Source organism: Chiloscyllium plagiosum, unplaced genomic scaffold (genome assembly GCF_037043375.1).
Source record: "Chiloscyllium plagiosum isolate Xiang-an unplaced genomic scaffold, Cpla_swu_hap1 HiC_scaffold_45, whole genome shotgun sequence".
Classification (NCBI taxonomy): domain Eukaryota; kingdom Metazoa; phylum Chordata; class Chondrichthyes; order Orectolobiformes; family Hemiscylliidae; genus Chiloscyllium; species Chiloscyllium plagiosum.
In genome coordinates, this window is record NW_028270183.1 from 18,019,479 (window position 1) to 18,035,039 (window position 15,561).

The following is a 15,561-nucleotide window of genomic DNA, read 5'->3' on the forward strand; positions in this document are numbered from 1 at the left end:
GAGGTGTGAAAGGCATTTAATGTGGCATGGCTGATCCTGCCTCCATTCAGATTAGGTTCTGAGCAGGAGGTCCCAGGTCGAGTTGCCAACCCCACCAATGAAGGACTTCTGACCTTCATGACTATTCCATGACCTCTGACTATTGCCAATGAGTGTCCACAATGGGTCAGATTGAAAGGGCAGCTTGTCACCTCAGTGGGATTGGTGGGGTCCCACAATCAAAGGTAGTCAGTGCCTGGTCAGGAAACTGGACGTTGGATAGGGGTGTGACAAAGAGAGTCACCTACTACACTTATTACCAGTCCTGCTGTCTACTTCTATCCCTATGATCTCCAGCCCATGAACCTCCTCCCCACAACATTATTTAGCTTGTTTTTAGGCTGTAAAAGATAGGAGCAGAAGTAGGCCATTTAGCCTATTGAATCTACCCTGCCATATAATGTGATCATGGCTGACCTTATAATCCTCATCTCCACTTGCCTGCCATTTCCCCATCATCCTTGATCACTTCATTATTAAAAATCTGTCTATCACAGCCTTGAATATACTTAACAATCAGCCTTCTGCAGTAAAGAATTGCCTGGAACGTCCACCGTCCTGGAATTCTGTGGGTGCTCTTCTTCCAGCAATCACTGCCCCCTCAGCCTCTGGCTGGCAGCTCTCACCTTGAATGAACTTCGAGCCCAAGGCCATGGTTCGAGGGAGATCCAGGCCTTGGCCTTGTCAGTGTCTGATTGCCATGTGTTTCAACAGGCTTCCCGAAAAGAGGCACGCCTGGTTGCTTGCTGAATCACTAGCCAATTGGCAAGACACCTAATGCTATAACAAGAGTCCACTCCAAGTTTTGTGATATTGGCGAAGACCATTTTCACCTATTCTGAGTCCAAGTTTGGAACTTACTGGATACAAGGAAATATTTCCTCTTCTTTGCTCCAGAGCTATATCTCACACCTCAATGCATATGTATGCAGGTGAGCATGTGCTATATATGTAGCTGAATACACAGAGCATTCACATATGTCTGATAATTATCAGTTATGTGATGGTATTTATGAAGTGTTATGCTTGTGATTTCTTTGCGCATGTTTGAACCCTACATACCTTTGCTGACCTCTGAAAATTTTGCAAATTATTAATTCCCAGTGGACTGAGATTCACTCTCTACTCCTAAAGATGTTCAAGCTTTGTTTTCTTCCTTATCACAGAATTCCTGGTATACATTGCACAGATATTGTTCTGAGGTTAATTCGATTGTTGGACTGGTGAATGAGCAGTGTCAGGCCCAGGATGGTGAGCCTGTATTTCAGGTTAGTCACAGCAGATAGCACTTCATTTTGTTTCTTCACAGGGTTAAATTGGTAATTCAGCCCTGGGAGATTCCAGAACTCAGGGCCTATGTGCCTGAAGGCATGGCTGCATAATGAGGGGATAAAGGAGTTGGGGAATAGAAAAAAGAATTGAATGGAAAGAGAGTGTAAAGATATTAATGCATTTTACGATTGAACGAGATTTCATAGATAAGGAATGTGGTGGGTGAGGGTATGAAGCAATTTGAAAATGAGGTTTAGGAGCCTGGGTATGTCGGAGCGCAAAGTGGTGATGGTGAACAATGGATGTGTGGTCCACTATTTGCAATAACTGTTGGGTGCAGTTTCTGCACTGGATTTGCTAGTCACTCAACCTGTCCTACGATATTGACACTATAAGGCTCGTATTCACACCTAGCCTACCAAATAATCTACATCCTATATATGTTCAAAGTGAGACTCTGGAAAATGTCACCTTTTTTAAGGAATGGAAAAAATACTGGCCTGGTCAGCCATACCCACCTCCCATTAATGAATTGGAAAAGTTGTTTCCCTTAACTCACAGTTGCCTCTCTCAAAAACTGGCTGTACTGAGTAAATGCCACCCTAAGATTGAGAGAAAACTGACACTGGCAATGGTGTGTTAGAACTCAACAGGCAAGCAGCAGAACTTTGCAGAATTTCAAGTTTACAGATTGTGGAAGGTGAAACACATGATGGTGGAACTTGCAAAGATTATGCCTCGGATAAGGCAGGAGGGGATTTTGATGGAGCCAATGAGAGTTTGGGAGCTCAACCTCGGGTCAAATAGCAGTGAGGCTATGAAAAGCCAGTTCAGTCTGAGGCAATGGCAAGAGCAAGGGAAATGGAATTGATGGCTAAAGGACAGAGTTTGTGGTTAGAACATCATTAAATTTTATAAAATAATTTTTATAAAAAAGGCTTAATGTTTATTTGAATTGAATTGAATTTATTGTCACGTGTATGTCTTGTCCTCTACAGAAAATTCTTTCTACTGCAAATGAACTGCTAAGGAATGACTCCTTATGGGGGAATTTGGAAAATGAAAAACGGTTTTATTTGGCTTCTATATTCCTGCAATCTGTGGAAAACACTGTGATAATTGCCAGTCTAGATTTACCTGATCAAGGAAAGAGAATTGTATCAACTGAAAATATTGGTAAATTCAGCAGACATATTTGATTTGATATGCTTTCTTGAAGCAAGTGTGAGTGGCTGATATGAGGCATGGCAGCTATTGACATTCTATGCAAGACAGATAATGTGAAAATTATTGAGAAAATACTCCTCAATCAATCATTCTTCAATCACTGGGATTCAACTAATTGACAGTTCTTTTGTCTAGGGAACACACTTGTGTCACTAACATGGAAAATCATACAACACCAAAAGAGTAATGTTCACTGTATAATTATTACTTTAAAGAACTGTAGAAGTTGTTTGGTTTTCAACCCATTGACTCAGGTGGGGACAGTAACAAGAAAGCCCAGCTGACACTCCCAGTGTAATGCTAAGGCAGTCATGCATTGTTGGAGGCAACATCTTTCAGTTGACTTCAAATAAAGCTCTATCTGCTCTCTCAAGTGAGTATAAAAGACCCTTGACACTGCGGACAAAAGACAAGAGGATATCTCTTGTGTTATGGCCAATAGTTATCCCTCAACCAAGGTTTTCAAAAAAGGTTATCACATTGCGGTTAATGGAAGCTTGCCGTGCACAGTTGATAGCCACATTTCACACATGCTACCACATTAACTATATTCAAAAACAGACTTCATTGACTTTTGAGTGTTCTGAACTAGTGAAAAACACCATTTAAAAACATATCCTGAGATTTTATTTAATGCAAAAGTTGGAACTTCCTGAACTCGTGACTAAACGACATCTCCAGATGACCATGGCTGGTGCCATCTTATATTTTCATGGTCATCCACCCAAAATATCTGGGAAGTTTTGGGTAGTTTTGCTGCCACCAACGTTTCTGGAGGGTATTGATCTAACCTACATATGCCATGTAAGGAATGATGCCCGCACAATATCTTTGGCAGAAAATAAGTTCAACCTTGACAACAGTAACTAGGTTTATTACACAGTACTTAACCAATTACATTATATCTGAGATGCATGAAGGTATCCTGTGAGACATCAGAAGCAGCTTAAGAGGAGGTTTACATTACTACTACTACTGAAACATTCTCAGACACACATTGGTAACAAACACAGAACTGGTTAGGAAAGCACAACTGTTTAGAACACTTATTAATTCCTCCTTGGAAAGTCCCTCTATATCCTGATAGGCAGACCTTATTTAATGATATCAGTTGACTCTTTCCAGTAATAACTTCCTTTTACAACATCTGTGGTTAAATCTACTCCCACGGGAAACATTTACATAGCTTCTTTGTTTTAATTTTTAGATCTGGAAATGCATAACTTTCAAGGTAAAAATGCTTCAGCTACTGAAATAATCAGACTCCAGACAAAAGGCACCTTTATAGATATTAATCGAAGTAGAATCAACAAAGAAAAAACAATGGGTAAATTTAATTTTTTCTGTTAATAATTTTCTTGTTCCATTTTTTTGAGAAGCCGACTTGACTTATTTTCATATCTAAATCATAGAGTGGAATTTTTCAGGTAATTCAGCCTCTGGGAATGCTGCAGGGAGGGACATTAGAACACCCATAATTGGCAATCTAAAATGTGTCTGAGCTGTGGTGAATCGATCACACTTGGTGGCATTCTCACTCTCCAGAGGTGCTCATTCCCCACAATGCTGAGCAGCTCTGCAAAGACATTATCTGTATGTATGCTGTTTTGCTTTTTGGGTGATCTACACTGACAAAATATTGAAGATGGTGAAGATGAATATGTACACTTAGGGGACATTGTATGAGTAAAATACTGCACTTACCTACAGCTAGACAGGGTCAAGAGCTTTGGCTGAAAATTGTAAAGGCATATTGAAAAGTGTTCAGTTACTGAAAAGATTGCAAATTTGTTTTTGGGACATGTCATCTCTGGTGAAATGGATATTTATTGCCTACGCCTAGCAGCCCTTGAAGAAGTGGGTGATGGAACTCCTTCCCGGCAGAAGGGGAAGGCATTTCCCCCGGTGTGCTGGCCAAGATTTATCACTTGACCAAGATCATAGAAAAATATAGATAATTTGGCTGTTGCTGTTTGTGGGGGTGTTCTCTGTGTAAATTGCTGCACTCCCAAAATGACAACAGTAATTACTTTTCAAAAATGCCTCAGATTTGGGAATATATGAAGGTGGAAGGTGCTATATAAATGCAAGCCTTATTATTCCATTCTAATTAGTTCCAGATATTCTTAAGTGAAATTAGAATGTGCACCTTCAAACTTTCTTCCCGTGGAAGGTGAAGAGATTTATTGTTAGAATAGATAGAATAGATTAGATTATCTTGTATTGTCTATATGTACTCCAGGAGATGTTTAGGAGTACAATGAAAAGATTTTACAACGGTTGCGTCTGAAGAAGTTACCTGAGGTACAACTACCTAGTTACAAATCTGGGAGACAAAGAAAAGTAGTGCATTACTTACAGAATCTAAAAAAAAATAAGATGGATAGGCAAGACTGGCAGCTTAATGTTCCAGGAACAAAATGCTACAGGAAGGATAGAAAGGGAGGGAAGAGAGGAGGGGGAGTGGTGTTTCTGATAAGGGATAGCATTACAGCTGTACTGAGGGAGGATATTCCTGGAAATACATCCAGGGAAGTTATTTAGATGGAACTGAGAAACAAGAAAAGGATGATCACCTTATTGGGATTGTATTATAGTCCCCCTAATAGTCAGAGGGAAATTGAGAAACCAACTTTAAGGAGATCTCAACTATCTGTAAGAATAATAGGGTGGTTATGGTAGGGGATTTTAACTTTCCAAATATAGACTGGGACTGCCATAGTGTTAAGGGTTTAGATGGAGAGGACTTTGTTAAGTGTGTACAAGAAAATTTTCTGATTCAGTATGTGAATGTACCTACGAGAGAAGGTACAAAACTTGACCTACTCTTGTAAAATAAGGCAGGGCAGGTAACTGAGGTTTCAGTGAAGGAGCACTTTGGGGCCAGCGACCATAATTCTATTAGACTTAAAGTAGTGATGGAAAAGGATAGACTAAATCAAAAAATTGAAGTTCTAAATTGAAGAAAGGCCAATTTTGAAGGTATTAGGCAAGAGCTTTCAAAAGCTGATTGGGGTCAAATGTTTGCAGGTAAAGGGACGGCTGGAAAATGGGAAGCCTTCAGAAATGAGATAACGAGAATCCAGTTAAAGTATATTCCTGTTAGGTTGAAAGGGAAGGCTGGTAGGTACAGGGGATGCTGGATGTCAAAAGAAATTGAGGGTTTGGTTAAGAAAAAGAAGGAAGCATATGACAGGATGGATCGAGTGAATTCTTGGAGTATACTTAAGAGGGGAATCAGGAGGGCAAAAAGGGAACATGAGATAGCTTTGGCAAATAGAATTAAGGAAAATCCAAAGGGTTTTTACAAATACATTAAGGACAAAAGGGTAACTAGGGAGAGAATAGGGTCTCCCTAGTTACCCATCAAAGATCAGCAAGGCATACTTTTTTGTGGAGCTGCAGAAAATGGGGGAGATACGAAATGAATATTTTGCATCAGTATTTACTGTGGAAAAGGACATGGAAGATATAGACTGTAGGGAAATAGATGGTGACATCTTGCAAAATGTCCATATTACAGAGGAGGAAGTGCTGGATGTCTTGAAATGCCTAAAGGTGGATAAATCTCCAGGACTTGATCAGGTGTACCCTAGAACATTGTAGGAAGCTAGAGAAGCAATTGCTGGGTCTCTTGCTGAGATATTTATATCATCAGTAGTCAAAGGTGAGGTGCCAGAAGACTAGAGGTTGGCTAACGTGGTGCCACTGTTTAAGAAGGGTGCTAAGGACAAGCCAGGGAACTATAGACCAGTGAGCTTGACATTGGTGGTGGGCAAGTTGTTGGAGGGAATCCTGAGGGACAGGATGTACATGTATTTGGAAAGGCAAGGAATGATTAGGGATAGTCAACAATACTTTGTGCATGGGGAATCATGTCTCACAAACTTGATTGAGTTTTTTGAAGAAGTAATAAGGAGGATTGATGAGGGCAGAGTGGTGGATGTGATCTGTATGGACTACAGTAAGGTGTTCGACAAGGTTCCCCATGGGAGACTGATGAGCAAGGTTAGATCTCACGGAATACAGTGAGAGCTAGCCATTTGGATACAGAACTGGCTCAAAGGTAGAAGACAGAGGGTGGTGGTGGAGGGTTGTTTTTCAGACTGGAGGCCTGTGACCAGTGGAGTGCCACAAGGATCGGTGCTGGGTCCTCTACTTGTTGTCATTTACATAAATGATTTGGATGCGAGCATAAGAGATATAGTTAGTAAGTTTGCAGATGACACCAAAATTGGAGGTGTAATGGACAGCAAAGAAGGTTACCTCAGATTACAACAGGATCTTGATCAAATGGGCCAATGGGCTGAGAAGTGGCAGTTGGAGTTTAATTCAGATAAATGCGAGGTGCTGCATTTTGGGAAGGCAAATCTTAGCAGGACTTATACGCTTAATGGTAAGGTCCTGGGGAGTGTTGCTGAACAAAGAGACCTTGGAGTGCAGGTTCATAGCTCCTTGAAAGTGGAGTTGCAGGTAGATAGGATATTGATGAAGGCATTTGGTATGCTTTCCTTTATTGGTCAGAGTATTGAGTATAGGAGTTGGGAGGTCATGTTGTGGCTGTACAGGACATTGGTGAGGCCACTGTTGGAATATTGCGTGCAGTTCTGGTCGTTTTTCTATCAGAAAGATGTTGTGAAACTTGAAAGGGTTCAGAAAAAATTTACAAGGTTGTTGCCTGGGTTGGAGGATTTGAGCTATATGGAGAGGCTGAACACGCTGGGTGTTTTCCCTGGAGCATCAGAGGCTGAGGGGTGACACTATAGAGGTTTATAAACTTATGAGGGGCATGAATAGGATAAATAGACGAAGTCTTTACTGGGGTGAGGGAGTCCAGAACTAGAGGGCATAGGTTTAGGGTGAGAGGGGAAAGATATAAAAGGGACCTAAGGGGCAACTCTTTCATACAGAGGGTGGTATGTGTATGGAATGAGCTGCCAGAGGATGTGGTGGAGGCTGGTACAATTGCAGCATTTAAAAGACGTTTGGATGGGTATATGAATGCGAAGGGTTTGGAGTGATATGGGCCAAGTGCTGGCAGGTGGGACTAGATTAGGTTGGGATATCTGGTCGGCATGGACAGGTTGGACCTAAGGGTTTGTTTCCATGCTGTACATCTCTATGACTCTAAGACGGTTATAACGTAGTTAAAGGATTGACATTACAGTCCAGTAAAGAATTTCAAATAACTGCAGTTCAATGCATGGTCTCACCTCGCCCACATCAGGCCCCAGTCCGACAACCATCCCCCTATCCTCGTGTCCTCTCCTCACCGGCATTCAGCTGCAACAAGGTATTTTGCACTGCACTGGACTCATGTCTCATCACACCGCTCCAGGTCTCGTTCCCCTTGCGCTGCACTGGGACTCGCTTCCCTTGCACTGCACCAAGTCTTGTTCCCCTTACGCTGCCCAAGGACCCGTTTGTCCTTGCATTGCTCAGGGAATGCTAAAAGCAAAGAAAAAAAGAAAGAATGAAAAAGAACAGGGGGAGCAGAGGCGCTCCTGCTCCGTGGCCATCTTACAGGAAAACTGAATTTAGGAGAGACACTTTTATCCTTGATATGAATGTTTAGTATGTTAAAATTGTATGGCGCAACTGACCTGAGAATAAACAACTCTAGTTATGTGTTCTGCTGAAAGTTTCATTCCTAAATTGTAATCAACCCATTATGTCAAAACACCTTTATTTTTGCTCCATCATCAATCGTCTTAATACTAAACAAAATGTGCAAAAAAAAGAGCACCACAATGTCTTTTTAAAGCTGCTGTGTCTTTTTCTCTTGTGTGTTGTTAGAATTGGTGACCAGGAGATAGATGTTTAGTTCTGACAAAATAATGACAATCCTGGAGGATGGACAACCTGAATTGATCTGGTGATGACCTGCTTTGATAATGTAAAGGGACAGTGGTCAGTGAAGTGTAATATACAGAAGTGTAGTCGTAATAATAGATATCAGAATATTCTGTTCAAGATGTGAAGCTTGAAGCTTTGGGTGGCATGGTGACTCAGTGATTAGCAGTGCTGCCTCACAGCTCCAGGGGCTCAGGTTCGATGCCAGCCTCAGGCAGCGGTCTGTGTCAAGTTTGCACATTCTCCCTATGTCTATGTGGGTTTCCCCCAGGTGCTCCAGTTTCCTCCCACAGTCCAACAATGTGCAAGTTAGGTGGATTGGCCATGCTAATTTGCCCATAGTGTTCAGGGATGTGTAGGTTAGGAGCATTAATCAGGAAAAATGGAAAGTAAGAGGGTAGGGGAATGGGTCTGGATGGGATACTCTTTGGAGGGTCAGTGTGGACTTGAGCCAAATGGCCTGTTTCCACACTGCAGGAATTCTGTGATTCTTAAATGTTGATGTTCAGAGGTAGTTGGATGTATTTACTCATACATGGAACAATTATGAAGGCAAATGACATGCTGGCCTTTATAGCAAGAAGATTGGTATGCAAGGGAAATGAGTTCTGGCTATAATTGTGTAATACCACACCCGAACACTGTGCATAGTTCTGGTCTCCATATTTAAGGATGGACATGCTTGCATTGGAGGAAGTACAGTGAATGTTCATTAAATTGGTCCATGACATGAGATGCTTGACCTTTGATCAATGGCTGAGTAATTTGGGTATATTTAAGACTAAAATAGACAAATTGTTTTGGTTTACCAAAGATTCAAAGGAACAAATGGGTAAATATCGAAAAAGCATGTAAGACAACACTTTTCACAGTACCTCAGTACACATGACAGTAATAAATCAAATCAAATCAATGGTATTGAAGTCCAAGATCAGTCATGATCATATTGAATGGGCTGAAAGGGCTAAATAGACTACTTCTGCTCCTACATCTCTTGGTCGTATGGGATGGCGGAACAGACTTGAACAACCTTGGGCATACTCCTGCTCCTATTTCTTGTGTTCTTAGGCAACTGGAACTATACATACGGATTAAAGACTGCATGGATTTCATTCCATAGTTAGTAATGTTTGACACTACTTCCAGGGGCAGATTTTGCTGTGGCAGCTTTGATCGAACTCAGCAACATGGATTCCATCCTGAATGGAAGTGTTTACAATCTTGGGACCACTACTGGAAAACTAAAGCCATTCCGATTGATTTCAGATGTATTTTCAGCTGTCATAATCAATAACCACAGTGACGGATTTGACCAGATGGTGAACTTCACCATTAAACACACTGAGGTTTGTAAAGAGCTGTGTCAGTTTTGATGTACTGGCTATGACAGATTGGATGCTCATCTCGCACTGATAAACCTATTGTAAAATAGCAACCCCACTTTAGAGATGCAAGAGGGATCCCGTCCAGTGAAGCAATTTAGTGAAAAAGCAGAAGGGTTGCTTGCATGAGAAAGTGAGCAGTTCATTAATGTGGTGATCTTTTATCACACTATATTATCTGCTACAGGGACTATGTGGACTCAGTTATGAGATAAAGCAGCTCAAGGATGACACAGCTAACGTAAAAAAAATGATAATATATTTAAGTTGTCTTTTCTTAGAGTTTAGCAAAATAACAAAGTTTTAAAAAGTCCTCCCTACCTCCAGTTTAAACACCTGACCAGCCAAGTGATCTAGCCAGTCCCTAAGCAAGCACTCACAAAAATTTGCACACCTGGTACTTCCGCACATGCACAGACAAACGCACATACATACGATTTATTTTGGGTCTGTGATGGGCTAATGTATTGCTGTACTGGAGTGGAGCCTGGCCTGTTGCTTCTCTGGTTCAGGAACTCCTGTCAATGCCTCTTTCAGTGAATGTCATGCACATAGTCTATTTGCTCAGTTACAGCTAGACCAGTAACAGCGGCATGGTAAAATAAAATACTTTCTCTCCATAGGAAGCTAACATTAATTCAGAATTGCACTGTGCCAACTGGAATTACATGCCCGGGGAAAGTTATTGGTCTCCTAAAGGGTGCATTAAGGGAGTTTCCAACAGGACTCATACTCAGTGTCGATGCAATCAGCTCTCCAGCCTTGCTCTGCTGTTGACCCATTTTGAATGGCAGGTACGTTTATATATTCTGAACGTTTATTTGTCAATGTTTGTATGGGGTTCATAGCCACTAGACAACTTGGGATCTGAATGTGAGGCTTAGATGTTGTAGTGGAAGGTCACAGGCTTATTGACAGTTTACAACTTGAATACAATATATTTTTATAAGATGGGAGAAAGTGTATCCTGGGGAGTTTACCCCAGCTGATGGGGGAGTGGGGTTTAAATCCTACACTTTACTGCCTCAGTGCCATCAGTGTTCTACTGAGCCAAAGTATATATGATTTGTCATGGTCAGATGTTCCAATGCAATAGACGATAGGAGCATGAGGAGGCCATTCGGCCCTTTGAGCCTGCTCTTCCATTCATCACGGTCATGGCTGATAATCCAGCTCAATGCCCTAATCCTGCTATAGAAACATAGAAGACAATGAATGTGCCTCACGTCATAGAGTCATAGTCATACAAATGTACAGCACGGAAACATACCATTCGGTCCAACTTGAGGTTTTATTGACAGCTTATTCTTTATCTGCACTTTTACAATTTAATTTGTTTTATTTAGAAACTTTGGTGAGGAAACAAGTCTCATATACAAGACAATATGGGGTAAACAAAGGATAGAGTGAGAACATTGGATCATAGGAATATAAGGGGACCATTTGGCCTCCAAACCTCTTGCACCATTTAATAAGGAGGCTGATCAGAGACGAAACTTCATAACCTTTGTCTTTACTCATTATGCAACGACATGAACAAGGAACAGGAGTAGCCCATTCAGCCCCTCGAATATGGCGAACCGATTTCAAACTTAACTCTTTATTACTACCCACCCCTGAAAACCTTTCACCCACTTCTTTCCCAAGAATCTGTCTACCTGAGCAGTAAAAATTCAAGGTCTCTGTTTCCACCACCCTTTAAGGGAGGGATTCCAAAGACCTGCAATTCTTTAACAGAAAAAACTTGAGCACATTCGCAGTTTTAAATGAACCACCTTTACTTTTAAGCAGTGAACTCTAGTTACAGATTCTTCATCAAGAGGAAGCATCCTCTCCACATCTACTCTATCAAGACCCATCAGCATTTTATGTTTTAATAAAGAAGCCTCTCACTTTTCTAAACTTCAGTGCCTACTCTGTCCAATCTTTCTTCATAAAACATCTCACCCATTCCAGGTATTAGGAGAAAGTGAGGTCTGCAGATGCTGGAGATCAGAGCTGAAAATGTGTTGCTGGAACAGCGCAGCAGGTCAGGCAGCATCCAGGGAACAGGAGAATCGACGTTTCGGGCATAAGCCTGAAGAAGGGCTTATGCCCGAAACGTCGATTCTCCTGTTCCCTGGATGCTGCCTGACCTGCTGCGCTGTTCCAGCAACACATTCCAGGTATTAGTCTTAGTAAACCATCTCTGTACTGCTTTCATACAATTATAGAATCCCTACAGTGTTGGGTGGTGTGAGGCAACAATGCTAATCACTCAGACACTGTTCCACCTAGAAGCATCTGAAATGCTTCCAGAGCATTTACATTCTTCCTTAAATACTATGCACAGTACTCCAGATATGGACTTACCAATGTCCTGTATAACTGAAATGTAATCTTTGCAAGATGGTGTGGGGGAGGGTTGCGTGGGGTTGATTGTTCAGCTGGTGTCCGTGGATCAAAGGCATTCATTGTTTGAACAATGAACTGTGAGTAGGGCAGGGCAACGTCTGCTGAGAGCCATTCACATGCCCTAGTTCTGGGCCCCATCTTGACGACCCCTTCAAGCCCAGAAACATTCTATCGCATCATAAATCACTTTTCATGTTCCTGTGTCCTTCACAATCTTGCAAACTCCAGAGGGTCCTCTCCCATTGGCAGCCACAGCTCCTTCCTTGTCACTACTGACTGAGTTAAAAGCCTTCATACTGTAAGACAAAACAGAGTCTGGGAGACATAGGTGCCTAGAGGAAAGGAACTTCAGGGGAATGGCTATTAGCAGTGCCCCCAGCAAGAGATGGGACCATTCTTCAAGATTTGGAGGGAATTGGGATTTGTTGACAATGCTGAAGGGAATTGTGTAGGTTTCATATAAAATTGGGAATTCCTTGAATGCAGTTTTGGAGGAAACACATCATCTATTTAAGACCGAAAAACTGTCACTGTCCTGTCACATTACAGATTCTACTTTCCTGTAGTCAACTATCATGGAGGTTAATAGATCAGGAGAAAGAGGACTAATGGGGTAGCATTTTCAAGGAGCTAGCAAAGGCTCAGTGTGTATCGTGAAAAGATACAGCACAGGAAGAGGCCATTCAGGCCATTGTGGCTGCTTCAGCTGAATAAACTAGCCACCCATTCTAATCCCACTTACCTGTGGCTTGTAGCTTCACAGTTTACATCAATTCAGATGCAGATCCAGGTTCCTTTAAATGACTTGAGGGTTTCATCGTCAACCATCAACTGGACAGCAACTTCCAAAAACTGAATCCATCTGGTTGGAGAAGTTTTTCCTTCTGGTCCCTTTTTTCCTTCAGCTGATTACCTTAAATCTGTGCTCCTTAGGAATTGACCTCTCCACTGCAGTAAACAGTTTTTCCCTGTTCACTCTATCCAAGCTCCCATCATTTCATACAATTTGCTTTAACTGACCCTCAACCTTCTCTGTTTGAAGGAAAACAACCCTAGCCTATCCAATCTTTCCTCAAAGCTGCAATATTTCAAAAGCCCGGCAACATTTTTGTAAATCTCCTTTGATCTCTTTCTCGACAACAATTATATCATTCCTGTAACGTGCTGACCAGAACTGAACAAAATCTCCCTCTCTGACCTAGCTAAGGTGTTATTTCGTTCCAGCATTATATTTCTGCTTGTGCGTTCAATACCTTCCCAACGGGAGAAAGCATTACATATACCTCCTTTATCATGTTATCTATCTGTTCTGCCACTTCCAGGGACCTGTGTACATTCATCTGATGGTCTCTGATCACCTGTTCCTGCTCAGTATCCTTTTATTATCCCATGATTGAACGTTGATCAATGCTTTCTGAATGCTTAACCAATGGTATTTTGCATAGTTAATAAGAGTCTCTTTGCACCAAAGCCTTTTAATGTGTTTTTTTTCTGCCCATTGTAGACAGAGCCTTTTGCCCTTACTGTAATTACATACGTTGGGATCCCTGTATCACTCATGTGTCTTGCTGTTGCTTTTGGAATTTTTGCATTTTGGAAGGATCTTAAGAGCATGTTAACTGCCACCCATATGCAGCTGTGCCTGAGTCTCTTCCTGGCGGAGCTGCTCTTTCTAATCGGCATCAACCAAACCAAAAATCGGGTAAGTGAACCCCCCACAGCCAGCAACACAAGGGATACAGGTTGCTCTGGGATCAGTGTTTGTAATCCAAACTTAAGTACACTATATAAAGTTGTTCATGAGGGAAGAGGAAGATATAAACAGGTGGATGGCAGTGGTGGAAATCTTACCCAATCCTGGTAGTTTGGCAGTTGAGGTGCCCACTGTGCTCCACTCATGTGCTTTCTTATCCAGGTTTCTGAGTCCATCTTGAATGGGTGTCCGAACAACATTGCATCCAATCCTGTCAATGGTGTGAGCCAATTGTGAAAAATTGAGATCAATATATTTTCACCGACGGTAGCATTATGGGATATAGAGCAATGATGGGTCAATGATGTTTGTGTGGAGAACTTCCCCGTATATCAGAGTGGCAGTGAAATAAGAAAATGCTGGAGAAATACACTATGTGTGGAAACATCTGAAGAGAAAGAAGCAGAATTAATGTATTGAGTCTAATCTGACTCCTCTTGTTCTGAAGAGCAGTCATATCAGACTCAAAATGTTATTCTGTATCTTTCTCCATTGATTCTGCCAGACCTGCTGAATTTCTCCAGCACTTCCTGTTGTGATTTCAGTTTTCCAGCATCCTTAGTATTTTGTTTCTAATTGAATGGCAGAACAGGCTTAAGGCCTAAATGGTCACTTTCCATTCTTATGTGCAAATATTTCTGCTGAACTTATATAATGTCTTTGGGTAGATAACAATATGGGGTCTCTGAAGGACTATCACAGTGTTTTTTATTGTTTCAGGTTGTGTGTGGGATTATAGCAGGATTTTTACACTACTTATTTCTGGCTGCATTTGTTTGGATGTTTCTGGAGGGAGTCCAGCTCTACCTCATGGTCAGAGACATCAGAAAATTGAGAATCACCCATTTGGAAAAAATTGGGAAGTTCATGTACCCTGTTGGCTACGGAGTTCCTGCAATAATTGTGGCTATTTCTGCTGCAGTGTATTGCAATGGCTACGGGTCACTCAGGCAGTAAGTAATGGCTCCTGTTTTTCCAACTTTACAATGCAAATTGACAACTTACTGTCGACTCATTTGTTAACCCTATTTTTGACTGATTGGGAGATAGGAAAATGCTTGTTAATTCTTTTGTGATCTTGGGAAATGAAACTCTCCATCTCAGATTTGTGTGTATAAGTCTGACCCCAAAGACTTGAAGGCAAAGTCCAGCTTGAGATTGCCAATGTACTACTGAGTGAGTGCTGCAAACAACAGCTTGCATTTCTATGGCCTGTGTATGTGCTATATGTCCCAAGGTGCCTGACAAGAGTGTTAACAAAAACATTTTGGATCCCAACATTGAAAGGATATATCAGGACAAGTGAATAAATTTTTGATCAAGGAGACAGTGTCAAAACCCCATCTTTCAGAGACTGACAGTCATGGGTTCAAACCTCACAAAAGAGACATATGCACAAAAACTCACATAACATGGCAATGTTATAGATATTGTCTTTCAGCTTAAAACTATGATTTGGAGATGCCTGTGTTGGACTGGGGTGTACAAAGTTAAAAATCACACAACACCAGGTTATAATTCCACCTGATGAAGGAGCAGCGCTCCGAAAGCTAGTGCTTCCAATTAAACCTGTTGGACTATAACCTGGCGTGTGATTTTTAGTTTAAAACCAGGTTCTATCTACCTTCTGAGGTGGATGTA

The 15,561-nt window shown here is 41.5% G+C and overlaps 1 protein-coding gene across 2 annotated transcripts in view; it reads left to right on the forward strand.

The window, feature by feature from the left end:
- The window catches only part of LOC122552183 (adhesion G protein-coupled receptor E3-like), a 58,156-nt gene that overhangs the window by 20,353 nt on the left and 22,242 nt on the right, over positions 1-15,561 (forward strand). For both annotated transcript variants that reach the window (XM_043694768.2, XM_043694769.2), the window contains exons 8-14: positions 1,206-1,307; positions 2,310-2,487; positions 3,746-3,865; positions 9,538-9,737; positions 10,397-10,567; positions 13,672-13,869; positions 14,641-14,873. In XM_043694768.2, coding sequence (XP_043550703.2) covers positions 1,206-1,307; positions 2,310-2,487; positions 3,746-3,865; positions 9,538-9,737; positions 10,397-10,567; positions 13,672-13,869; positions 14,641-14,873 — 1,202 coding nt within the window. The remainder of the gene's footprint in view (positions 1-1,205; positions 1,308-2,309; positions 2,488-3,745; positions 3,866-9,537; positions 9,738-10,396; positions 10,568-13,671; positions 13,870-14,640; positions 14,874-15,561) is intronic.